Raw genomic sequence first — 27,907 nt, 5'->3', positions numbered from 1 at the left:
ACTAACGAACATGAAACATTATATAAAGCTATCATTACGTCATGAATGATTATAAAAACCCACATGACGTCATGAAGCTTTAAATAATGTTGCATGCTGCTTTCTATATAAGATTGAATCTCTATCTTACCCCATTAGTTTCAACAGTATTGACCAGTACTAACTCTTTAGTGATTGTCACCAGTTTACTTCCGGCCGATTACGTAACAATATCCGATGATTTTTAACGGAAAACGCGAAAAATACTTCAAAATATTGAAAGCACTGTGTCTATTGGAAGTTTCTTTAAGGGTGTGATTGATAATTTAGAGCGGGTGGCCTGTTAAATATCTCGGATTTTAATAGATTCTTTTGTCTTTAACGGTTGAGGTTTCCGTCGGACCTCCGGAAGTAAACTGGCGACAATGCGGCTTTAATTGTGTTGTTTGTCGCCATCTAATAATAAAGCTAATAGTGTTCACTTTTTTGCTAACTAGTTTTAGCCAAGATAACTAAACGAAAATGTGTTGTTTTTTAATCTGTTGTCCGAAATTCCAATGGTCCATAATTAGCGTTTTTCTGATTTAAAAGTTATTGATTTTTCTCGATTGATCAACATGCCTATATTGGACATAATTACTGATGAGAATTTAAGCCATTCAAAACACTCGAAGGTCCACAGGTAGCCCAGGCAATGTATCTGTAAACCGATAAGAAATAACAGTTTTCGCGCATCTAAGACCCCGTCCCCACGTATCCGTTTTCGTTTGAAAACGCAACCTTTTCAATACGGATACGGGTATCGTCCACACGTAAACGCAGAAACGATGACCGAAAACGGAACGATTTGAAAACGATATCGGGAGTGGAACAATTTGAAAACTATACCCTTTCCGTGCCGCGGAGACGGACGAGAACGGAATCTCTCGAAAACGATGGCACGTGACAACTCAGGTCCAGTCCACTTGGCGCGCGAATAGGCATAAGTTATACAGCTTGTTATTCTTTTTCGTATCGTTTCTGCGTTTTCGTGGGGACGGGTGGTATCAGCAAAATGAAAGCGCTTCGTGTGGACGCGGATCTTATTGAAAACGGAAAATAAAGGTTGCGTTTTCAAACGAAAGCGGATACGTGGGGACAGGTCTAAAATCCCTCAGGCATTCATGTTCACCCCTCGTGTTTAAAATAGTACGAAAGAAATTCAACCCGTTTCATTGCTTCTGAAACATATTTTAACCCTTCGCGGAAGACGTTTTTCTCGTTGCTCTGAAAAAAAAATCTATTTTATGATAGCCCTCTCTTATATGTTCTGCTATCAGGGAAGCTCTGTTACGAGAAGAATTAACGCTATTGGAAAATACAAATTTAAGTGACGCTTGAAAATGCTTCTTTTCAAAATAATTATAAGGCGAATCTTGATAGGGCCTCCTGGATCAAATTACATCTATTTCGATTTCCTAGCATTTTCCTTCTTCCGCATGAAGAGCCCTTGTTCCGCAATAAGGAATTATACTAAAAGCTTTATGAGAAGCACGCATATCAGGAGAGGTACTCATATAAGGAACCTTCTAGCTATCATTTGCACTAACTCATCGGGAAAACAGATTTCTTTCGAGATTTTTTGTCGGGCCGAGAGCCTTAGATTTACTTATTACCTTTCCGTCACAATTTAATCAATTTGTTTACCAAACTTACGCCTTAATAATTAAAAGATAGCTAACTCATCTCATGGTTTGAAAAAAGGGCATGCCAATTCTTCGCTTTTTACTCCACGTACAGCCTTTAACAAAGCCTCGCCCGAAACTTGGTAAATTGCTTTAACTATTGGGTACATGTTTAGTATAAACAGGATTCAGAAAATTACGATTCGTTTTTATCGTGACACTCCAGTCATAACAAACAGTTAAAAACCACTATAAAGTCCCTAAAATCATAGGCCAGGATTAATAGATGGCCACAGGGCTGATTCTAATCGATGATACAACGAGTTAGAAACGTCAAAGCCGGAGAATTACAAAGGGAAAATAAGTTTGGGCTACTGCCGCAAGAAGTGCAATAAATTGGGCGCTTGCGTATTCCAGACAATTATGGGAAAATAGAAAGACAAGGTGATAGAAGAACAGTTTGCTATTAGTAGGGAGAGGTGTATGAGTGTGTTACACTCTATGCAAGCACCACAATTAACCAGGGACTATAACATAATGGTTCCAGGCCGGGCGCACAAACATTGCTGTACCCTTAGGAATCCTATTTTTCTTGATTTTTTAGACTAAATGTTTGCTTGATATGCTACATAACACTATGTAGCCTAATCATGGAGGCGCCAACAAAAGCCTTTTACTGAGCTTCTCGAGGTAAGAAACAATGAGATGTATTCTTAGAAAAATCTTGAAAAACAAGTATACAACAACTTGACATTTCTAGCACTCCTCAACTATTTTTTTTTATACTCAACGTGTTTTCACAATAAAGAGTATCGCAGTTACTAATGCTGTATCTGGAAAATATGTGATACAGATATTTCAAAGGTTAGTTACTATTGCTTAAATAATGGTTCTTTTATGTGATATTCAAAAAAGCGAGCTGTCGGCATTTTACACTCTGAAGAAAATTAATCAATTAACAGGAAGAATACATAAGTTGATTTTTTAAAGGTAAAAAAATAGCGCATGTGCACTTTGGGGAAGCGTATTTAGTTATCATCTAAGTTAAACATGTTTTCTTGTTACAAGCATTACTGATTAACCGTGCGAAATAAGGAGTAAGAGTGACAAAAACAACTGCGAATCCGCCGACGGGATGCGACATAAGAGCAGGTGACACACAACTGCAAAGATTAGCATTAAGCATGACCAAATATTAGCTTATACTGTCCTAAGGAATAACAGCACATCTCTTTCAGTAGCTGCTAGCAAGAGATACATGTATTTTCGAAATTTTATATTTTCTGTTCACAAGAGGAGACTGTCTCTGGTTATATGATGTAATAGGTTTATTCCAATAAACCATCCCGCTGGTCTTTCAATCACTAGCTACACACGGACAGTAAGCGGCCTCATCTGACACTACACAAAATAAGGCAGAACATCTAATGTTCATGCCGGAATTTTGATACTACAGCCATTGGACATTGTTTTAACTTTCGCTGCCTTTGATGTAACATTTAATACTATTCATACATTTAGTTTCTTCGTTTAATAGCCAAGTTAATTCTATGCATTTAAACTAAATATACATTCATACTACTTCTTTAACCAGAGGTGGGCTTTTAAGCATTTTATATTGTGCCCACTCAATGATTTTTCGCATTTCCTTTTTTCCACGAATTAGCATAACTATTCTTACATGATATAATTACGCTGAGTCAATATCTCTTGAAAATGAATGCACTCGAATATAAGAGTAATAACCAAACTGATAAAACTAGCGATAAGGGATTTTCAACGCAATTTTTGTGTCGTATTTTGCACACCAAGGCGCTGAGAACAGAGACCCAATCAGCACGTGATTATTATAGATCATTGCCTTAGAGCGCGCATCCTATCGCAAAACGACCTTCGGGCGATAGGCGAATAAAGTCCGGAAGAGTGCTCGAGTGTTTTGAAGGGGCGTTCTTCAGCACATTAGAGAATACCGCGGCTTAGGACTCGTGCCTTTCAATACCGACTTCCACAACAATGAGCATGGAATTGAGGGCCACTCGGAAGCCAGTTTGAAATGAACATTGAGTAAGGCCGCTAATAAATTATTTCCCATTTCGCAATTAATTCGTTGTGACATAATTAAAAACAATGACATTCGGTAAAAGTGTACAACCTGCGGAGGTTGGTCTTGAGTTCGTGTTCCTCTACCGCTGCGGCATAATTCTCCTCTCTTTGATTTTTACCGCAGAGGGCCGGTCGAGATTTCCAAGTGTTGAAGCTTAAACAGAAGGTACATGATCTATTTATTAACAAACAAGAACTAGGAAAAGCCAGAGTTTTCGTTGGGAAAAGAGATTGAAATTAAAAAAAAGAGGTAAGTTTTTTGGGATTTAAGATGATACACATACATTTTAAACGAAAGTTTAAAATTCTAAGCGCCCGAGGGATTCTTTAATATATTTGCTTTCTTTCTTCCTACTTTTCGCTTTTATCCTTTCCAATCTCATAATGAAGCCTTCAAAGCAAAAAAATCGAGCTTTTTTTCGTGTGAGTTATTTGAATTTTATCTAAATATGATTAACCACGAAGCGATCAAGACCTAAGGCAATACAGATCGTTTAAGGTACCCAAAAGGCAATTGAGTGTTATCGGAAAAACCGGTTAACTAGTGGAAGTAAATATTTAAAACAGTATTCTTCTCAAGCTGAAACCCTTTAAATTAAAACGAATTTTAAACATTTCCATGAAAAATTATTCCTGTCAATATTCTTAAAAAAAGAAGAAAGGATTTTTTTCGAATTAATTAGCATGCTATCACAAAGAAAACAGCGTGCGATTTTTGTAAATAGAAGGGAAATTGGACGACATATTGATCTCGATTTGCGCGCGATGTATAGTCACAAGCTGTTACTAAGTGGAACGAAATTAAGAAAAGAAATCGAGTAAGCTATCAAGGAAGTGGAGTCTATGGACCAACATGCGTCTTTTTTAATAAACTAGGGCTACCCTAATCCTGTAAACATTTAGAATAAATAAGACTGATCAGTTGTTTTATTGTGGCAGTTTCAAGCCTAACATCATCCATTTTCTCAGCGAGCGTTAATCAACCCTGTATTTGGCAAAAAAGAAAACTAAATGAATGAATATCACTAGTTTGGTAATCTTGTTAAAAACCGGAAAATAGAATTACTTTCGTCTTTATCTTGCTAAGTCTCTTGGTGCGTAGAAAATGGGTGGAAATTAAAATTGCGGGATAAGCGTAGTGCTGTTGCTAAGGTGACGCTTTCAATTTAAGAGCAAGATTTCGTTTAACAAGCAATCAAGGCTGTCTGCTGTCTCTTTCCTATACGCCGAACAAAACAAAACATAAACATCCTCAGCTCATGAATATAGAATAAAGACAGCACAAAAGACTTTTAAAATCGAGTCATGAATAAACCTATTATGCTGCCTTCACCTAGATAGGAATGATTATTTTTTAACTGTTATGTGTTTACTGATACTAATTATCCTTCATGTATATTTTCTTGTATCTTTTCTGAAAGATAATAAAACTTAGGCCCCGTGCTGATTTGGGGACAACACAGGGAGTAATCGATTTAACCGCAGGGTCTTTTACAAGATGGGACAAATCACTTGTGGGGCTAGTTTGAAGGTTACTTTTCCAATGATTACAAATATCATAAAACGTGTTGAAATGTGACGCGGTCAGTTTTAGTAGAAGGCTCATAGGAATACGACTAGTTACAATACGCTTCCAATCAAGACCATTTGTTAGTAACCGGCCCTTGGACCACTTAGCACTTAAATACGGAGTAAACTACAGGTAAAGACACAAAAGACAAATGCCTTAAGTAAATTAGTGGCTTGTATGCTTATTTCATGGAAAATTATTGTCGATCTCTTTTAATATATTTTACTTCCTTTGGGAATAAACACAAAAAGCCCAAATAGTCGTGTTCGTGAACCAGAAGAATGAATAAAATACACCAAAAACTGGAATTTGACTCTGCCAAATTTTCGTCTTTAAGAAGACTTCTTCAGGGCAGGTTTTGGTGTATTTTACTTCCTTTTGGGGTGCTTTTGTCCCAATGATTTTCATGCAGCAATTCTATAGAGAAATTTATCATTGGTAATTAATCATGGTAAATGTCTCGCTAAAAACGATATCGCACGACTCCTATAGTGGAATTTATTTATTTTTCGTTCAGTTGGATTTGTTTGAATCCGTATACTTTTTGATATGGTTGGGCCTTCCGTCCACACTAACAAGAGGGTTGGATCTAGCGAATCCGAATACTCTTAAAAACGCTCGTTGAAAGTGAATCAAAACGAATCTTTATACCTTGGTCCGTAGTATGGACGGTCGATGAGTTCTCGGCGAAAAGAATCCGGATACTTTTGAATCTGTGTTAGTGTGAACGACATCTCTAAGGCTTTGAAAAAGTATCTGGTAAGTGTGACATCACATTTACACAGGCTTAAGAGTGTTCGAAAGTTAGGTTGCTAGGAAAATTTTAAATTACCGTGGATTCGTTAGAAAAAGAGTTCTACTGCTGAAATTGGCCCAGTGACTCATATCGGGCTACATATTGATGACGTCAGAAAAAAAACGCTTATTTGCCTTTCCTTTATTTTTTTTTTCAAAGGATTTTTAGTTCAAAATATTTATCATACCTTTCTAAAAAAACGTGAGCATGGATTTGAAAAAATACTGTAAAATCAATGCAAGCCATAGGGGTATTCTGGTTATATGTTTTTCATTTTGACAGAAGTCTTACTCCATGCCCAGTTTTAACAAGAAAAGGGTAAACAATATTTCCGTACAAAAAATTGTCACGATTTCAAAAATTTTGGGTGCCATTTTATCTCTTTTGTGCGACCTGAATTCGTTTTTAACGCATGCGCTGTGGCCCAGACTATTTGTTGGCGCGGCAACATCTAGTGCACGGCGCTCTCCATGTTGCTGCCATGTTTTGTTTTGGGATTCGCAATCGCACGGAAAATTATGTTTTATCGCTCTAACAATGTTGGATATACTGGGAAAATGTTCAAGGCGCTAATCAAGCGAAAATCTTGTTGCAAAAGGGGAAAAATGAAACATTTTTGACCGGCAAAAATTTTGTAAACAAACGCGCGCGCGCCTTGAAAAGCCCGCCATTTTCAAACCGAAAGCGATTTTTACCGCCTTAATTGCGAGAGTACACGTCAGCGTAGCAACCAAGGGCGCAAAACAACTTAAATTCCGAACATCCTTAAACCCCTTAAGGCATACATCGCACCGAACTTGAACCGAATCAATCCCAACTGGTGCGTGTCCGAGTGGAGGTTATATATCAATGGAAGCATACTTCCACTCTATTTCCAGTATTTCTCAGGAGACTATAACATACTTTTAAAATAATTCGATTCATACTTTCCTGGAGCTTGCACGTAAGTATTCATTAACAGTGACTGTTATAAGATTTCGTTATTGTCACAGAACGAAAGAATACTGGAATTTTATGCACTTTTCCATGCGAAGGACCTAGTCGAGCGTGCGTATTTCTGCACGCAATAAGGGTAATACAACAATAATAACTGACCAGTTTGATGTCAAATACTGGTCCAATATATAACGTAAAATACACATAGGTTTTTATACGTACATAGAAAAACAGCACATACATTGCACATCCGTGAATCGCATTTCAGGTATGTACAAGCCTTCAAGGAAGGACCCGAATAATGCAATTAAATTTTGTGTTGACTTTCGAAAATGCGCAATATTGTTGCGATCAGTACGTAGAGTGCAAGCTCTTTAATGGGAAATCGGCTATTTTTTTTTATAAGGGAGAGTGTGCCCGAATTTTAAGCAAATGTTTGAATTTAAATAATTATTGTCTCATTTACATAATATATTTAAAATTATACCATTTCGGGCTGAAGGCTCGAAGTAGATATTTTTTAAAGCTACTATCTGCCGAATTATAAAACGAGCATTAGAGCAATTTTATTTTCGGAAACACTTTCAAAACGGCTGTTACACCCGCAATTTTGCTTGATTTCGGGGCGCACCCTCCTAGGAGGTGTATATCATGCATTTCTTCCCGAGTTTCTCAACCAATCAAATCACTTGTTCTTGTGAGGTTCCCGAGTTTTATATACTAAAAATCTTTATTTTTTACCTATTCGGTTCTAGTATGATACGACGCATGCCGCTAGGCCGCGTTACACACGATTTGATTCGACTCGGTGACTCGAGCTTTAATATATTAATCACATTCGCGTCTAACGTCGTACCTTCCATGTACCTACTTCCAAAACAGTAGGTTCGACTGAATTAGGTTCCAGTTCGGTTCGACGTATGCATTTAGTGCTCAAAAGTCGGGTGTCCACATTTCACAATTACACTTAGTGCTTCCAGAATGTCTTCAATCGACGACACAAAAACAAGCGACGTCATTTACGTCCTCTTAGTCCTCTCTTAGTCCGCTGACGTTTTACAAATGTGACGTTATTTGAACACGTACTTAAACATACATCTTTCGCTTACGAGATGGTCCGGTAGTTATGTAATTTTAGTCAATACTGCTAAGTTTACTTACTTTGATCTACAGTGAATTCCCTCACTGAAAAAAACTTCTTTACGTTTCCAGGATAACCACGCAGTAACGTCATCATGAATATGACGTCATTTAACTATACGGACCGTCCGCCGTACCCGTTCAACACGAGCGCGAGTAATGTGGTCCGCGCGATCCTCGTGGCGTTACTCATCCTCCTTAACCTCTCCGGGAATATTATGGTATGCGCATGTTTCTATAGCAACCGCAGCCTGAGGACACTGTGCAACTACTTCATCGTGAGCCTGAGTCTGGCGGATATCTGTATCGCGCTGTTCGCTATGCCTTTCTGGTTGGTCATCCAACTGACCAATAACCAGCTGGGTGACGTCAAACTCGTTCTGAGCGACCAGGTATATACGTTCTGGAGCTGTATGGACATTCTTGTTGGCACCGCCTCCATCACCAACCTCGTGGCTGTTAGCTTTGACAGACAGCTGGCAATCACCGCACCGTTCACTTACCCTAAGGTGTTCACGCACGCGCGTGTGATCGCGCTCATCTGCGCGCTGTGGGTGTACTCGATCGCCATCACGCTCGTGCGCGGATTCGCCGATCCAAAATTCCTCCAGCAATACTACACACTTATGGTAGTCATCCTCAGCTTTTTCATACCTTTTATGGTCATGTTTGTGATGTACGCTAAGATTTATCACGTTGCAAGATCGCAGGCGAGGCGGATAGGCGGGAACTTTGCGCACGACCTCAAAGCTGCTAAGACGATAGCGATTGTGATTGGTACCTTTCTTGTCTGTTGGGGACCATTCTTCTTGTATAACTTCTCCACTTATTTATTTTTTTGCTGCAAGCTGAAGTATGACATCAAGGTCATGGTGCCGGCGATACAGTGCGTCAAATGGCTTCATTACCTCAATAGCTGCCTAAATCCGATCATCTATACTTGCCTAAATCGTACTTACAGGACGGCTTTTTTGAAGTTGATGAGGAGCTGCTGTAGTAAGGGAAATTTGGATGAAGGGTCTTTCAGGAGTTCGAGTTCTACTCAGAAAAAAAATAGTGAAAAGACCGAGTTTATCACGAGAGATTCGGATTCGAGTGAAAACGTACGGAAGAATGGCAAGATGTCCAGTATCGTCGAGATGCTCCGGCGACACAGGGATGAACGGAAAGTGTGAAATCTTGAGGACAAGACGACTTAAGGGGTGCCATCAACTTGGATGGCGATGTCTTAATGGTTTATCCATCTTTACTTCAAATACGATTAATTGCAATACTGGTTTCTCTATTAAGCGGTCACCATGGAACAAAAGATACGCCATAAATTAGAATGGACGTCGCGAACAAAACTGTCATAAGTTACATTAGAAGCTTGTGGTAAACTAGTTACCTTTTTGTCCTAAAAGGTCACAAAAAATTAGCTGCAAGTTTAGGAGTTTTTAGTAGTGTTAAAGAGGCGACAGTGCAACTGATAAACGCTTAATGAGGGTGGTCGCTTAATAAGATATTTTTTAGGGAATTGGGAAAATAGCCGCTAAATAGAGATACCACAGAAAAAAAATCGATCGTCGTCATTACCATCAATATTAGCGCCATCCTTAATATCTTAGAGGTTATAGTAATCTCTGATAGGAATATTGTAATAGCCATATTTTTTTTTATATCTCAGAGAAGTATTATAAGCTCAAATAGTCACTAACAGGTGTTAGTGACCACCACCATTATCATTATCGTCATATGATAAAATTCATCATCACCAATGTCATCATCATCTTCATCATCGTCATCATCATTATCATGATTAAAATGATTAACATGACAACGTCGTTATCGTCATCATCTTCATCTTTATCGTCGTCATCATTTTCAAATCATCATCATCCTCTTCGTCATCATCTTCGTTATCATCATCATCAACAACATCATCATAATCGTTGTCATCGACAAAATCATTATCAAATAATCATCACCGTTGTCGTTGTGCTATCATTAACACACCATCTTTCTTCTTCGTTGTCGTCATCATCACTATCAAAAAATTATAAATAAATATCATAATTATTCTGAGTCATAATATTTATCGTCATCTATATCGTCGTCATCATCATCATTATCAAATGATCATCCTCTTCGTCATCATCATCTTCGATATCATCATTATCACAACGCCACTATATCCTTTCTCGTCGTCATTGTCATCATTATTATCAAATCATTATCATCTTTGTCATTATATCAAATGATCATCAATTTTGTAATCGTCATCATCATTATCAGGCATGACTACTCAAGATAAAAGACTGAGAAAAGCTGAACGGTCTTCACGATAGCATCATTGCTCTTTGATCACTCCATGGCCTGAACAGTGTCGTGAATGTTTCATTTAGTTCAAATCACGGATATATACAAGTCAAGTTAGGTTTTAGTGCAAACAACGCCAATATCAGACAGCAATGGTGATACCGCTACGCTCGGCTGACGACAAGACAAAGAAAATGATAGCGAACTACTTTGTAGAAGCACTATCCAGCATGGTGTACAAGCCGCGCCAGCATTGTTGCGCCAGCGTCTCACCAGCGGTTGGTGTGTTTTAGCTGATTGTGCGGGGTTTAAATGTCATAATAGCGTATGGATCGGAAATATGTATGTATATGCTTGACTAGAATACATAAAGGGAAGTTTAAAATCAATCTAATAAAACATTTTAATACATTAGCAAACAAAAGGGAAAATCTGAGCTATCAAGCGTACTTTACGTAGAGGTAAAGAAAACTTAAATATATTAGTATTTTAGCAACAAGTATTTTATAAAGACACGATTTAGATTACTATATTGAATGAGACATAAAATAAAAAATGATTAATCGAAATGTACTCCATTCTCACTGGATTATTGATTTAATTTTAATATTATTATAATAGTGGTGGCTGAATGTTGCAGGGAATTTCTTGGATAGATTTACTCATACGAAAGTGTCGATCTGTTGTCCATTGTCTGTTATAGTTTAGCACATTGACACCTCGACCGGCCTGTACCGGCTTTTTGAAGTACCCACAACCCAAAAAGATTCATAAATGCAAAATACACCTTTTTCACAAAAGGTTGTCAGTGCAAATGTCGAATGGCAAATGGTCAATGGCTTTTGGGTACTAATTATCGTAAAATTAAGGTGTTAAATAAAGTACAGCAATGTCAGAGCCAGCATTGGTAACATTTAAAGGATAGTTGTTTTGATTTATCGATATTCTTCGAGACGCATGGTTACTTTCAGTCATAGAACTGCCATTTGCCAATCGCCATTTGCCCTGACAACCTTTATTGAAATAGGTGTAAACACGAGACCAAGATACTCAGGCATTAGTCTGAGGTATAATGGTCTTGAAAATATGCAACTAACCTACTTTTCAGTCAAATAGTCAAATAGTAGGGCTTTCTCAAAGCCGTTTAAAAAAACTTAAAAGACAATAGTAGCTCGGATTTTTATGACAAATTTCAAATCGAAAAAAAGGAAAACAGTAGAATTGGCCCTCTCAACTAGACGCTCTTGTAAATTCACTTCAAAAGAAGCCAGGCGTCAATGGGTTAAAGTCACGGGAAAACTGAAAGTCACGGGAAAACTGATCTAAACGCCTGAGATACGGATTTGCACTCCTTAGCCCTGGGCTTTCTCAAAGCCGTTTAAAAAAACTTAAAAGACAATAGTAGCTCGGATTTTTATGACAAATTTCAAATCGAAAAAAAGGAAAACAGTAGAATTGGCCCTCTCAACTAGACGCTCAAAAGACAACAATTAGGAAAGCTGATCACAAACACAGCTCAAGGAACAATAAGATACCTTTAATCTGATCCTCCAGGTCCATTTCCATGGCCTCAAAACACAATGCCCACTCCTTGAAGGCTTCTGGAACCATCTTGCTATCATTACAGATTGTATAGCATTCTGGGAGCTTCCCGTAAAAAGTATTTTCACTCCAAAGCCATAGAAGAAATATAGAATATAAAATAGAATAGAAATGAAAAAAGCTTTAAATTCACATAAAAGAGGGCATTTAGGAGAGTTGTGGTGAACCATAACCAGGCAAAGCCAAGCAAAAAAAAACCCTTTGCTTGCATATATTCATAAGAAAAAGCAGTGCTGGAAAGCACTTTTGAAAAGACTAGGTAAAGTGGTGGTGTTTTCGGACTTTTTCTTGTAAATTCACTTCAAAAGAAGCCAGGCGTCAATGGGTTGAAGTCACGTGAAAACTGAAAGTCACGGGAAAACTGATCTAAACGCCTGAGATACGGATTTGCACTCCTTAGCCCTGGGCTTTCTCAAAGCCGTTTAAAAAAACTTAAAAGACAATTTTATTTTAATTTTTCATACCTGTTTCACCGTCTGACCGTAGACGCTGCCAGACCAAGCGACCAATAAAAAATAAGAACTGCGTATGACGTGATTATTTTCGAAGTGCGGTATTCTTAATGAGATTCGTAACTAACTACGTAAATAACTAGTTTCTTTTGGGGTGTGATACATACATTGAAAAGGGGAGGGAAAGGATATAACACAGATATTTGGGAATGAAAATGGTAGCTATTCTCCTAGAAAGAAAGTAAAGGGTTTTTTAAATCTCAAAAATGACCACACATCAAACATTTTTTTTTATCTAGCGCTTGATTAGGGATCGACTTTAAATAATAGACGAGCTAACGACAGTTAGAAAAAAGATATGAGCGTAAAACAATCTCATAACAAAACTAGAACAAAGAACACTAGGCTCAAAATTACACTCAAGACCGAAAATCAATTGTTCAAGTTAAGAATTCGAATAGGAAAAATCTAGCTCCCCATCAGACCCCCCCTCCCCTTCCTCCCCAAATCAGATATCAAATTGTCGGTCATTCCCCCCTCCCAGCCACCATCAGTAATCAAATGGTCGGTCTCTTACCCCTGCTTCAGTCCTCTCTCCCCTGCCTCAGCTTCCCTGGCTGGCAGCTTAAGCTGTGGCGGCGTCAAAAACCGAAAAGATAGTTATCGTTTTCACGACGCGTGCTCACAAACGCCGACAGCTAAACAAACAACACGCAGAGAGATCCGCAGCCAAACAGTCTTCTGACAGCAGTTTATGTTGATGAACGTGATCTAAAACAAATGGTCCAAGGTTTACTTAACCTTACGAGTTCTTCGGTATCCGAGGCCTGCACTGCGCGGGCGATAATCTCGAGTAGTAATCACGGCTCTTTAGCAAGTTAACACCAGGTTAACACGGAAAGGTCCCTTCTAATGAGACTAAACGTGCATTTAAGAGGATGAACTGAGGCTAATTTCCAAACAAGAAAAAGGTAAGTAATATAGCCCTGATAAAAAAAAGAGGTAATAGGTCGTAAGATTTTTAGCAAAGAGTTTTAAGAGATGAAAGTAATGAAATGATATTACGATTGACCTTGATTAATACTACTATGTACTGTAAAAACTACGATGAACAGTACAGACTCAAAGATACTGTTTCTCAAAAGAGCGTCCTGTCCTGGTACTCAGACAGCAAGAGTAAATAAAACGTTTCCACAATAACTATTAACTCCACAACACAATCACTTGCTAGATTCATCGCAAGAATAACACGAAATATTCTTACTGATGTGTACTTTGTGTTACAAAGAAAATGTGGTAAAAAGAAACATGTAGCAACTAAGTTCTATAATCCTCGCCCACAGTAATCCTTATTGTAAACAGTGTCGTCAATTCCTTAAAGGCCTTTTGAGTCGAGTTCTAACAGGTCCAATAAACCTCCAATAAGATTCTTAATTTGCTTGTATGGGAAGCAATACAGATCACACATCCCTCGTCTTGTTTACTGTAACGATTAAGACTCTTAACTAAAGACCTTTCCGACCTAAAGGCTGAATCCTTCAAGCAAATATTCAGTTTTACTTATTTATTGGAAGGTTTACCAAAGCGGCACGGGAAATCACGATTATCAATTGATTATCAGATGATCGATCATAAAAGAATTCTGTTAAATGATGCTACAACAACAAATGCAATAAATAAGATAACATCAGAAACAAATCACGCCAATTAATAAAATGCACAAATATAAATTACAAGGCAATTGACATGAATGCTCATCTGCCGTCAAGGTCATCATAAATAGCTCGCCGAAAACAAAGATGACGGGGGGATAAACCCAAAGTATTGTGTGCTGTTGTTAGGTTTTACTCTTGAAAATCCTACGTAACCCCATCATTCCATATCTGGTTGCCTTTTTTTTTTCTGAGATAGCATAATCAAATTACTTCGTTGAAAAGTCGTCTCTCACTTGCAAATCGCGATTCAGCCGCCATTTTTCCCGAGCATTTCGCTTCTAACCGTCTATAACTAATAAACCATTAGCAGCTTAGCGAGCCAATCAGAATGCAGGATTTGATGGACCTCTAGTTGGTGAATTCTTGGTCGGTAAAACAAGGAATCCTTAACTATAATTATAGCTAAGGTATCTACAGTATACGCCTTTTTCAAAGGTTTTACGGGGCTGGGGAATCCACGTGTCTCAACCCGCAGGGGTTCATGGATAAAGTAAAATGGTTGAATTCTGCTATCTGATAAGTATAAATGTTTAGAACAAAGAAAAACGAATGCTAAAGCTTCTGAAGCCTGAATTTGTTTTTTATGCCTATATTTGCTTTTTTATTTGATACTTACCCCGCGGGTTAAGGAAAAAGTCTTCAAGTGCAACCTTATTTAAAATAAGTGTACATAAAAAATGCTTTTGAGTATATTGGTAAGTTTAAGGACTTTCTTCTGGACATAAAACTTCTGGAATAATTTATTATTATGACACTCGAACAACAGAATATACTTCAGTCACCTTGCATAATAGCGATAAGTTTACACGTGATCACAGATAACGCATGCCTACTTCCTAGGGGTGCGAGGGGGTCATTTTCTTACATGTCATTCCAGAACTCAAGTTGTCCTTAGGAAAATCTCACGCGCGTTTCTTAAACTCACGGCTATCCTTTCCATAAGAAGGAACGAAGACAAAAACGTTGTTTCTTTTTTCTTTATATTACTATAGTGCACGTGTTTCAGGTTTTATACGCATTCAACGATGAACAGTTGCTTGTGTACGAGACCAGAAGTCTTTCTTTCATTTAAAACGCCAACAGAGCATTTTTATTTTTCGATTTTAAACTGAGAAAAAAATGTAATAAAATAGTAAAATTATGACCAAGACAATTCCCATTGTTGATTCTGCTACAAACCAATATTAATCACACAATGTGAGTCTGGTTATTCAAACAAAAAGTAGAGACTCGAAATTTGGGTATTGTATATTAATCATCATTAAGTCTACTTTTCCCCTCCCCTTCCCGTAACTACACTGCTATAATAACAACACATGTGAATAGGTTCTGTCAGCCTACTTTTATTATTGTTGTCATGCAATAAACGATGAGGTCGAAGAAAAAAAAACATTTAAAAAAAGTGCGGATCAAAAATATCGCAAATGGCTTCCCCAAATCAGCCGACGCAAATATAAGACTTTTCATGCAATATTTGATATTTGCAGTAGCGGTCGGCAAAGTCTATTTAAGGAATATAAATTATCATTATTTTTTATTTGAATCAGGGATATTGAAATGCTTCTAAAACGACCACAATTAAAAGGCAAACATAATAAGCTAGTAGGAGTGGCCTTCTTCGCGACTCTTCTTACCGATCAATGGTTTTGTAGAGAGGCCCTTGAGACACACACTTGACTTAATTCCAATATATCTCCTTCATAAGCACGTACTATTCGGGCGGCAATCTGCGCGTATTAGATACGTCGACACGATGCTTCTCGCCAGCTATTTATCGAGGTCACATACAGATAATTAGAAATTCGAAGACAAGTAAAGACTTACTTCAGACCTATAAAAGGCACCGTGGGAAAACGTTTGTTTCAGTACAGTTTCAACACGTTAAGGGATAAAATCGGTGAGGTTCTGGTCCAGAAGAAAGGTAAGAGAGGTAAGAACACGTCTATATTTATAACATGGAGCCGTATAATGAAAACTAGAATAAAGGTCACTTCAATACTCCGCTAGAATATCAGGGATAAAAAGATCAAGAGGCGCAGATATTGTTTAAAGAAATGTTACTTAAAAACTAGATGTATAGGTAATATGGAAAAAAAGCATTCTTAATCGGTGTGATTTCTTGGCAAATCAAACAAACAGAAAATAATACCATTTATTATAAACCACAAATAATAAAAGACAAAGCGTGACTCCCGCGTGAATTGAAAAATTGACGATTTCGGTCTCGTTAAATCCACTCAGCACTATCAAATTTCATTTTTCTATGCCTTGCGGCGTTTTATAATTAATCGTGATAATCTCGATAATATCAATAAGGACAGAACTCCCTAAAGTCGCCGCTCGTTGTAGCTATTCATGTTTTTGTTGTTGTTTTTAACGTCTTGGGGCAAATTGCGGTGCAGCGACATCGAGCCTTTTCAGCGTACCTAGTGTGTGCGCCACGCCCCCGAGTGCTAATGTTTTATTAGGCTTAAAAGATCAAATGTTCTTAAGTCCTCTCAGATAACTAGATCAGCTGAAAAAGGCTGTCCATTCTCCCTCCTAGACTCAATGGCACAATGTTCTCCCGTAAGCCTGCACTTTTAGACAGCGGACACGGGGACTAATACTGTAATTCTATAATCACATAAAGAATGAGACTGTTTGAAAGATTTTTTCACTCTCGTTTCACGCTCCTTTCCCGGATTATTACTCTATTTCCTGTTCGACTGTAAAATCGTCGCCTTTTTTCGTGAGCCATCGCACGATATTGAATTTATGACGTGGCAACATCTGATTGGCTCGTGACGCAAATCTAGAGAATCAGAACCTCTGCAATGACGAGGAGTTCTTGTTGCAAAGATGGGGATAATGTATTGCAGTGTAAAAGCAAAAACTCAAAGGAAAAATTAAATTTTTATAATATTAAGAAATCGTGGCCTGTTAATTAAACCTCAAGATTCGAAAAAATTGGGCTATTAAGTCGGAGACGTTCTCAATTCCCATTTTTATTTATATCGATAGTATTCCGCCTTCTTTTCATATAATGGGTACTTGTGTTTTACAAGTAATATGATAAAAAGACAAAATACATAACAAAAGGGGTCCACATTCCCTTTGATCGCAGACACTATTAAACTATTATGCACACCGGCCATCGAAAAAAAAAAAGAATTCTGTGTTTTGATTCGTGGATGATTGTGGGGTCGGTCGAATACTCCCATCGCCAGCCGCAATTTTGTTACATCACAGCAAGGTATCAATTGTGATAAAGTATCCAATTCCATCGGCTGATTTCCAAAATCTATTGCGATAATTTCGATTGAGTTTGCTAAATGAAGCATTATACTTTATTTGGCCTTTATTTTAAGACTTTTTTTTTTATATTTTTTCGCCCAGTAATGGAAATTGAAAACAACAACAAATATGTTGCTGACAAGAACTATTTAATCTTCTTGCTCCTTCGGTCAGAATAATTAATTAGAGAAGACAAGCCCTTTGCAAACGCCAAATTTTCTCAAGTAATTGGTCAATGGGGACAGTTTTCCCTGACAAAAAAGAGGTCATATTTTTTACTGTTTACTGTTACATAACTTAGTACTTTTTTATTATATCTGCATATATTTTTGTTTATTTATGGCAAAATTAAGCAAATAAATGATTTTTACTAAATTTAGAAGTAAACAAAATATTAGAAAGTAAACTCCGAATAAAGAGGACATTTTTCTACCGTTTAATATTACATAACTTAGAACATTTTTATTATATTTGCATATATTTTGGTATTTATGGAAAAAGCTATTAAGCAAATAAATAATTTTTTCCCAAATATAGAATTGAACAAAATATTGAAAAATTTACTCTGTAGATAACTTGTTTTACCTCTTATGTGCACACAGTTCCATCCGTGCCACGCCCTTGAGAATCTAGGAATTTCAGCCCATTCTTACATTGCGTGTCAAAATATAGAAAAATGTTAAACCTGTCACTTCAAGGACTTGTTTTGTAAAAGCTGAACTGACAATCATGAAAGCGTCCGAAATCTGAATGGATAAGAAATCAAAAGAACGAATGACGTCGAATGAGCTTAATAAGGAACAACTATCAACCTCCAAAGCTAGCTATAATAGCAAAAACTAGCATTGGAAACGCACATACAAACACAAAAGCCGACAAAGGGGAGCTTGTCTAGTGGAGAATATTACGATTAATTAATCGCCGGATAAAAGGCATTTGAACTGACAGTGATAAGAGACAGTGTGGATAATCGAATCATTGTGTTCGACTATATAATCGGCGCGGTCTCGCACTGGGCTCTCTTTCTAGAAGTCGGATTCTGCGGAGATGCCTACCGCGTGTAAGGTGCGACCCAGCATGTTCTAAATCACTAGAAAGAATTATTTCCGAAAATATTGACCCTCTATTTATGTTATCTCGCGATATAAAACTTGGGTATTTTGTAACCATGACGTAATAATGAGATGCGATTCAAACGCAGAAACCTATCCACTTTCAGGAAATTTAATATTAGTTGTACAGCTATATCAATATGTGTTAGTATTTTCCATCTATTTGAAAGGATGCCCTAACGCGATCACGAAAGAGTCACCGCCAACGCTGCTTTTAAAATAGGCAAATATTAGTGGTTTTGCTAAATCTGTACTTTCAACTCCCAATCACTAGAAGTGGATAATACTACTTTCATTTAATTTCACTTCTAAGGGAATTACTATAAAGAACTGCAGACAATGATTATGTTTATTCAGCCAATGCGAGTTCACTTTTGACTTCAACATGGCTTTCTTCTCGCATAGTTGTTTTCGTGTTTTTGTGATGGAAACGATTTGTCGATGAGAATAGTCTTATAGTGTTTTCATCTTTTATCATAACAAATCCAATCATCGAGTAAAAAAAGATTGGCAATGTAGGTTGATTTTAACAAATCCTCGACGCAATTAAGCATAAAAAAAATCTTAATCTCAATGGCAGATCCACAGGGAACGATTAGCTTTCAATTATAAGATATCTTGTGTTTTTTTCTTATTATCCCTTTTTTAAGATTATTGTAAGAGTTCTAGAATTAACAGTTGCATATTCGTGATTGATAACCCAAGCTAGATACTACACTGAATTGTGAGCCACCATGTTTTCAAATGGAAAAAGTGACAGTTTTTGCTTTCAAACAAATCCATCGGTGTTAACAAGCTTAGGCAGCAAAGCACTTCAGCTTCCCAGTTTTAATAATACTCATTAAAGCCTTCTTTTCTCTCGAAATGATATTTTCTCAACTTTCCAGAGTGAGAACGCAGACCAAATGGTGTCTTTATCAGATGGTAATTTTATTTGAGTTTCCCAAATTCTTGCTCGGTCCATCAGTTAAATAGCGCCGTCTTATTCTCGACTGTCGCTTTCGAGGTTTTCAATTTAGACTTGTCGCAAGAGGAAACACTTTCGTTTCCGATTTGCATAAATTCATCATTCCGATCTAGACGGACGCATGCGCATAACTCGCGGAATATCACGGGATAAAAAGCATGTATTCATTGTCAATTCTTGGATGAACTTTATCGCTCGTTTATTACGAATTAGCGTAGCCCTAAGACAGGAAATGGGTACAATCATTGTATTCTGTCGATTACGCGATGAAAGGGAAACACAAAACGATGTCCACAAACTAGTGAACTCCACAGGGAAATAGAGAATTATCGCGCCTTATCGAAAATACCAGCGCGCATGCGCGGAAGTGTCATCTGTTCTCATGCGCGCTGGGCTGAGCAAAACATTCAGAAGGCTGTTTGGTTATGATACAAAACAACGTGTCCTTCTCAACCGCTAAAACCGACCAAGGACACTCAAGTTTAATACACTCGGCGTTCAGACAAGGCGGCTTTACATCTAGGAGAGTATGCTCCCATGGATTTTCTGGTCGTCTGTAAGTTAAAACTATTTTCATTTATAAAAACATTTTTGGGTAAATGCACAGAGTGTTTCGACTCCATGAAGACTCCTTTGGCTTTTGTTGTTGATATAATAATTTGTGGGTCTAAAAAAAGATAAAAGTGATTGATTTTACGAAAACACTGAAAAAATAGGCCGTACTTTATGTTTCCTTTGAAAAAAGGCATTTTCATATTGTATCGGGCTTTTTGAGGAGGAAGAGAGAAAAAGAGTTGTGTATCAGATCTTTCTTTTTTTTGGATACAGACCATTTTGCTAATGCAAACCATTTTGATAATGCGTACATCGTGTGTGGGCAGAGAGCAAGGCCACAAGATTGCTTCATGTTTTTTTAGTTTGTTTTCATAAACTATAATTCAAGTCCCAGAATGTAGAAAGGACAAAAATAACATAAAGATATACACGGGCACGTCAAAGGCTGATGTTTTTTGGCGAGATATGTAACATTTCCCTCTCTCGTTTAGTATCGTAAAAATCGACATCTTATTGATACATAGCCTTAAAACCGCAAACCAAGTGCAGCTAAGACACGAAGTGGATTGGCGCATAGAGCTATTTGCATTTCATGAGATAGCGACACTAAGGACACTGCGCGGAACTAAGAACACTGATCGCTTGATCAGGGCCCGAATCTCGTATAAATACTTCCGGGTCTCCCGTCTCTCGAAGCTTAGGCGCATTGTAGGTATTTCAAGAAAACAAAAAGTATTTTGGTGATAATAATAATGACAAATACGACAACCGAAGAAGACGAAGGTTATGGTGACGATGATAGATAGTAATAATGACGAAGACAACCTGAGACGACAAAGGTTATGGTGACGATGATGATAATAATAACGAAGACGACAACCGAAGACGACAAAGGAGATGGTGACGATGATAATAATAATGACGAAGACGAGAACCGAAGACGACGAAGGTTATGGTGACGATGATAATAATAATGACGAAGACAACCTGAGACGACAAAGGTTATGGTGACGATGATAATAATAATGACGAAGACGACAACCGAAGACGACAAAGGAGATGGTGACGATGATAATAATAATGACGAAGACGAGAACCGAAGACGACGAAGGTTATGGTGACGATGATAATAATAATAACAAAGACGACAACCAAAGACAACAAAGGAGATGATGACGATGATAATAATAATGAGGAAAACAACCGAAGACGACGGAGGTTATGGTGACGATGATAATAATAATGACGAAGACGGACAACGTAAGACGACGACGATTATGGTTACAAAGATAATAATAATGAAGACGACAACGGAAGACGACGGGAAATATCATGATGATGATAAAGATAATGGTGAAGCTAACATCCGAAGATGACAAAGAATATTGCGTGTCAATAAAAATAATTAAGACAAAAGTCGACCATGACAACGATGGTTATGGTAGTTTGATTGACAACGCGCTATTTCCAAACGAAGAAAGGAATTTTGAATTTCTGTGGGTCGCACAACAACGAATTTGGCTATATAAACACGGTTAATAAATACATCTATTCAAAAGATAAACCTAAAAGAAGTACCCGCATTTTATGAACTTTGCCACGACACCCCTCCCCCATCACCCCATTAATTTCGTTAGTTTGTTTATTGGCTTTGTGAAAAAGACAATACGAATTACAGATTACAAAGAGACTGCGACCAGAACAAACACACATTAAAAACAACGATGCGACTAGAAAGAAGACAGGGCGAAAGCCCTAGTTAAGTTCTCCTTTCATGACGTGTTTCGTATTCGTCTCCCTAATCATATTCACAAAAATAAAAACCACCCAAAGGGACGTTTGCATGAATAAGGCAAAGGTTTGATAACCTACTAACAGCAAGCACAGCAGCTGCCGATAAGTGCCTTTAGTGCAGTTCGTTTAATACTCTTCCCACCATGATAACCAGCACAACATAGCGATTTCCCACAATGGAGTAATGGCTTCGTATCAATTAGATCTCGACATTGCCAGGGCCCAAGACTGGTTTATCCGCCTTCCCTCATTTAGCAATGAAATATCACCGGAGGCGGTTACGGAAAAAGGCTTAAATTATACACTTGCAGCTCTTTTTTACAAGGTTTAATTTGGGGGTAATTAAGAATAGCAGCAAAAAATAAGCTGTTTATACAAAGAAGGTCTGTCATAATTTCAATTTATCATTGAATAATGCCTTGAGAAAGACTGTGTTCGCTTATTTTAAGGAGATCGTTATAAGAAGTGCTTCTGACAGTTTGTTTATGCTTTACTTAGCTACAACCGCTCTATCTAGTTTATGCAAGATAAGCAACGCTCTTCAGAATATCTTGCAACACCGAGGAGGCAGCTTATGGGAATCCAATAATCAAGAATCGAGTCTTCCGAAGCCAGTCAAGTACCTTAGCACAGCCATTCAGAGGTAAGGAAAATATATCTATTGGTTATATATAATCCACCAGAATCTTGTCGACTCTACCAATTATGTCGTCTTTATTAGGAATTCTTAAGGGCAACTTGTAGGAGGTGAAACGTTCTTGTAACATTGCGCTTTCTTCAGTCCGCTCTGATGAGGTCTAAATACTGAAGACGAAAATTTGACAGAATCTACTACAGTATTTGGTGGACAACTCGGGTTATTCTGTTTTTGGATGGATCGTGTTTGCGCAGTAATATTATTACTTGGTACACGCCCATTTTGATGTAGCAACGCCCATGAAAACATAGTATTTTTTTATTATTAAAATGAGAGTTAAGAGTGTATAGTTACCAAAAAATGTAAAATGTTCGACTAGAAAATATAATTTAGATCGTTAGAAAACTTAACATACTAAATTATTAGCTTTCTCGATCACTGATAAATCCAGTTTGTTTTGTAGAGACTTTTAAATAAGATAGTATCCCAGACATGGGCGGTGTTTGTTAAATTATATCTAACCACATAAAATGGATTACTGATAACGATTATGAGTTTAGGTAGAAACAAGGGGGGGTGGAAGCACCTCTTCCCGTCGTGTCTTTCGCTATAAATTTCACACTTCTAAGCGGAATAAACTGAGAAGCGGCGGGATCGTAGCGTGTATTTGAGAGCTTCGCGCTCCTCTCAGAGAGCGTCCAATTGTAAGTAACGCTAGCTGCTGTAATATTTACCTTATGTTTTGTCTATCATTGATTTGTTTGCAAGATCTGAGCCTTTTGGGGGCTTGTATTTTCTGTTTGTAATTTACATGTGATGCGTGGCGCTCGTCAGGGCTGGACGACCGCAGTGTTTGAAAAAAAAAATATTTTAAAAGGAAACAACGGAGTAACACGCTGTATTTTCACTTGATCCGACCATTTAATAGCCAATGAATATAGGTTATAGATATTACTTCATGTTACCCCACGTTTTGATCATTTTTGGGACGTTCAAAATTGGCGATTTTTGGCTCCTGTCGAAGTCGGATTGTTGAATGACCTCTGATATTGATAGATTGGTTTGTGTTAGCGCCCTAAATTATACTTTAGTTGTCTTTAACTGTTTTTATTTCAAATGAATAGGATTCTACTGACAGGCCTGGGGAAAGGGAACAAGCAATAGTTCATAAGAAGCCCCAGTAGAATTATACTTTATTGTGTCCTCGCCTACGAAGTGGCCGGAGATTTCACCAAATTTTCAGAACATTCTTAGAACATGCCGAGGCTCAGATAGCAGATTCTTTTTTAGTCCTGATGCGTTCTAAAATGAGAATCAAATTGTGCTCATGTTAACAACCTTATTATTACTATTGATCATTAGTGTAATTCTCTTCCTAATAGTTCATTGTGTATTATATTCGTATATACACTAAAATTTAAGAAAATCGTTAAGAACATATTCAGCCTAAAAAAGTCCCAAAAATAAGAACGGGATAGCTTCAACTGACAATTATACGTTCTTATAAAAAAACCAAGAGTGTATCGTTCCGTGATTGTTTGCCTCGTTTAGCACGCTGCTAAATGTGAACCCCCCGCCTTGCCTTTTTTCCTATAGTTATTGTATGTAGTCCAACTGTAATTATTGCAAACAAATAAACTGAATCTACCTCAATAAACAACTCTTGGCGTTCTCTAGCTTGTTTCGAAGACTTAGGTGTCTAATTACCTTTGATACCTGTGGTAGCCCAGTCATAAAATGCAACTGTTTTTTTTTCGTGGTCCCGAGAAATCTGCAATGTTGCGCAATGCCCAGGAAGCCCATGCGTCACTTTTTGTATATATTTTTTTTATGGAATCCTTCAGACGTAGGTGACCAAGAGGGACTGCATCGAACTCGGACTCGTATCGGAAAATCCAATATGGCGGAGATTCTGTTTAGCAGATCTCGACACGAAAGCTTTTGCAATGAGGACTTGTATTTCGTACATCAGAAAAACAATAGAAGACCTGATCTAAATATTTTTAGCATTTATTTTTCACCAATGAAAAATACGCTCGTCACTAAGATGGAATCCTAACACCACCCCAGTACCAGTACCATCAGCCCCAGTTAGAGGAGATACAACCAATCCCGCCACAAGTATCAGTACTCCACAGGGAGGAAGTGCCAGCACTCTTGCCAAAAGTACAACCACCACCACCAGTATTTCAAAGGCAGGAGGTACCACCACTCTCGACACCATTACTCTAGTGAGGGTTAGGAAATGTTGCATAACGCACTACCAAAGCGTGGTTCTAGTGAGATTTGTGTTAGTACACATTCTATCAAGCTCATACTCGTCTGAATACACTTTCTTTTTACGTAGTTTTGAATTTCGTAAAAGGAAGAAAAGACACGATTTGAGACACGATCAGGTTTACTCTTTGACCACCTCACTACACTATCTCTTATATGGTATTAAATTTCGTAAACGTTTCCCAACTACTTAGCTTTTCGGGCAATGAGTTGTGGGTAAATTAAAAAAATGTATCACGTGATATGTCGGACTGGATTTTATATTTTTCTTGGTTGAATATGTTTGTGAACACATTGGTAGAGCGAAAATGGGAACTATTAAGAAAACGCATCCTATACGCTGACACAATTGCCACAGTAAACAAAATTAAGTACAATACTGTTTTTTTATCAAACGAAAAAAAAATGAGGCCACTACTGCATAATATCACAAAAAAAAGTTCGAGATTTTCAGAATCCTTTAATGAACTCCTAGAGATTTAAATCAGCGAGACAGTGCCGAATGTAGATAGCATGCTACTCAAGCCGTGATAAGTCTCCATGAGTCTTAGCTCCAGCCGCGAAAGATATGAAAACTCCTCGAGCCCCAAGCAATGTCGTCACGCGGGCGCTGTTTAACTGGGTGCTTTTCGGCGTTAATAGCGAAAAAAAATATGCTTATAAAGTAGGTTTTAAAATAGCACAAAACAAACCTCTTAATACCTGCCGACTTTCTGAAAATCTAATGATAGCAGAACACTTCAAGTAAAAGCGAACAAAAGGGCCGACTTCATTAGGCATGGTGTTGTTGTTATCAACTTTCAATCAGTATTCGCTGTCAGAGATTTTCCGATCGTTTTTCCACAAATTTTGCTTTGCAGCTTTAGCCATTGTGCAGTGAAATAACATTAAAGTTTAACCCTTAGAAAGCATTATTATAAACCCATTAAACGCATATAGCGGTGTTTGTAACATCCGTTGGTTAATTCCCGAAGATGGGCTTTGCCGCATCACACATAGAACCATCTAATAGGCTATTCATCCGAGCAAATTAGATGTTTTGGGTTTCACTTTTCCAACCAATAACTTTCGCAGGATGAGGCCTAAGGACTGATATTGCTGCAGGGCAAAACACAACCAGAACTTCAAAGACCCGTTCCATGAATTATTGCTGTTTTTTCGTAATGAAACCCGGGGTAAATGATTTTAACTTGGTTATGTAGGGGCTCGATGTGAGTCGAGGTGGATTTGGAACAGAGTTGCTCAACTGGACGCCAGACTTGTCGTGCTGGGGACGGAGCGCGGGTGCAAGAGCAATTCATTCTCGGTAAGAAACTTGTTCTAGATTTAACATTAAATAAATGGTGACATAAAAGTCATGCTAAATACGTAGAAAGCTTCATTTTAAAAGCTTCGGGAGAACAAAAAACTTGTACAAATATACTAACAGGCAAGCAAAAAGGGTTAAGTTAAGAAGAGTAATATATCAATTTACGATTTCCCGCGCGCTTATCGCATGCAAATGTCGTATACTATATATTTCACTTTATATTTTTTCCGGAAAGTCACGTAATTAAAATGGTACACTGTATACAATCAAAAAACATATGAAAAATAAAAATAAAATTGGAGGAGATAGAACCAAGGATCGAAACATTTAATTGTTCAATGTGGTATCTATTTCAAATCTGCTAATTTAATCAGATGGTAGTGTGATCTACGGCAGTATATTTGCGGTATACATAACGGTGCGATAGGGTCAATAGATATACTCTTTGATCCAACAAACGCATTATGATGCTATCCCGAATGTTAATGGTGAGACCCTGAACTTTCCGTTCCTTCTAAAGAACGGCCTGATTTTTTTCAGTTTTCTTACAATTCTGTACACCGAAAATACAGTCTACAAAGAGCATTTTTGAATAAGTCACATGGCATATTTTCGCGAGACACTCTCTCTAGCTGGTTTAATTCTCTTTATTTTTGATATTCTGACCCCATAAAAACGATATCTATCTCTGACTATATCGGACCCCAAACCATATCAGTGGAAAGCGTTTGAAATCTTATCAGCTCATAATACTAAGTAAATTAAGAAAACTGACCGAACATGCCCCTTTTAAACCGTTAATCCAATTGAAAAAACTCTCTTCTGTGGACGAATCCAGAGTAAAGTCAAAACATAAGCTCGCGTTTAGTTTTTTATTTTTAAAAGATCGCGTGTCGCATATGAATAGTAAAGATCGATTAATGCGAATATGTTTAAAGGTTATATGGCACAAGGAAGTACAAAGGAAAGCGGCGGGGGATATTAAAGTTGTTTGCTGTCGCACTAAATACCGACTAAATGGCTATTATGTCAAATGATACATTCGATACTACAGAGCAATACGTTTTCTAGAGTCCATCTATAATTTGCTTTGGAGAAAGACCAAAATTAATCGAATTATTAAATCTAGAAAAAAATCATATCAAATTTGACGCAATGATAAGATGAAAGACGCGCGCTGTTCGAAACAAGGGAAACCCTCATTTGGAAAACAATAAACGTCTAATCGAACCGTGCAAAATATGCTATTTATTGACTTCGAATACTAAAAGACTATAGTCTATACAAGTATAAAAGGAACGATCAGTAGTATATACCGATAAGGAGATTATGAATGTTGTAAAGTGTAATTTTTGGTTATGTATTAGAGTTCAATTTCCGTTGGGATCGTTTGCATATTTTATGTAGGTCTTATATGCTGTAATAAAAACGTGAGATTGCGTTACAAGTAACGTTGTTGTTTTTGCGTGAGAAGTAAGCTCAAAGCTGTTATCAAAGCTCACCCACAAAACATCTAAAGTTTTTCATCCCTGAAGTCTTGCAGATTTCCGAAAATTGTGGAGCATAGGTTGCTCCGTACGGAATTCTAGCATTTACAAGTATCTCTTCGCATTTTCGATCGAAATCAGCCCATACGGTAGCATGAGTGGTCTATCCAGTATTATGCTGGATATTATGCTGGATATTATGCTATTCTTGCTATTCTATTTCCATTACAACACCCCA

At 37.6% G+C, this 27,907-nt stretch overlaps 3 protein-coding genes across 25 annotated transcripts in view; 2 read left to right on the top strand and 1 right to left on the bottom strand.

The window, feature by feature from the left end:
- Positions 1-11,059, top strand: part of LOC5519890 (dopamine D2-like receptor) — a 71,834-nt gene extending 60,775 nt beyond the window's left edge. For 10 of the 17 annotated variants that reach the window (XM_032364724.2, XM_032364725.2, XM_032364723.2 and 7 more), the window contains one exon: positions 8,261-11,059. In XM_032364724.2, coding sequence (XP_032220615.1) covers positions 8,284-9,363 — 1,080 coding nt within the window. In that variant the 5' untranslated portion in view covers positions 8,261-8,283 and the 3' untranslated portion in view covers positions 9,364-11,059. Of the gene's footprint in view, positions 1-2,247; positions 2,334-3,870; positions 3,997-4,045; positions 7,056-8,260 lie in introns of those variants that run through there. The other 7 variants (XM_032364726.2, XM_048729586.1, XM_032364731.2 and 4 more) reach the window with 4 other exon arrangements.
- The window catches only part of LOC5519891 (5-hydroxytryptamine receptor 1), a 99,529-nt gene that overhangs the window by 65,444 nt on the left and 6,178 nt on the right, over positions 1-27,907 (bottom strand). The window lies entirely within an intron of this gene.
- LOC5519809 (dopamine receptor 2) overlaps positions 13,305-27,907 on the top strand; it is a 34,685-nt gene continuing 20,082 nt past the window's right edge. Inside the window, exons 1-3 of one of the 6 annotated variants that reach the window (XM_032364737.2) lie at positions 13,305-13,511; positions 22,458-22,602; positions 26,076-26,179. The gene's annotated coding sequence lies outside the window, so the exon portion shown is untranslated. Of the gene's footprint in view, positions 13,512-15,919; positions 16,186-18,457; positions 18,597-19,770; positions 20,167-22,457; positions 22,603-26,075; positions 26,180-27,907 lie in introns of those variants that run through there. The other 5 variants (XM_048729587.1, XM_032364739.2, XM_032364738.2 and 2 more) reach the window with 5 other exon arrangements.

Source organism: Nematostella vectensis, chromosome 6 (assembly GCF_932526225.1).
Source record: "Nematostella vectensis chromosome 6, jaNemVect1.1, whole genome shotgun sequence".
NCBI classification, from domain to species: Eukaryota; Metazoa; Cnidaria; class Anthozoa; order Actiniaria; family Edwardsiidae; genus Nematostella; species Nematostella vectensis.
Note: the sequence above shows the minus strand (reverse complement) of the source record. Positions and strands in the feature narration are given on the sequence as shown.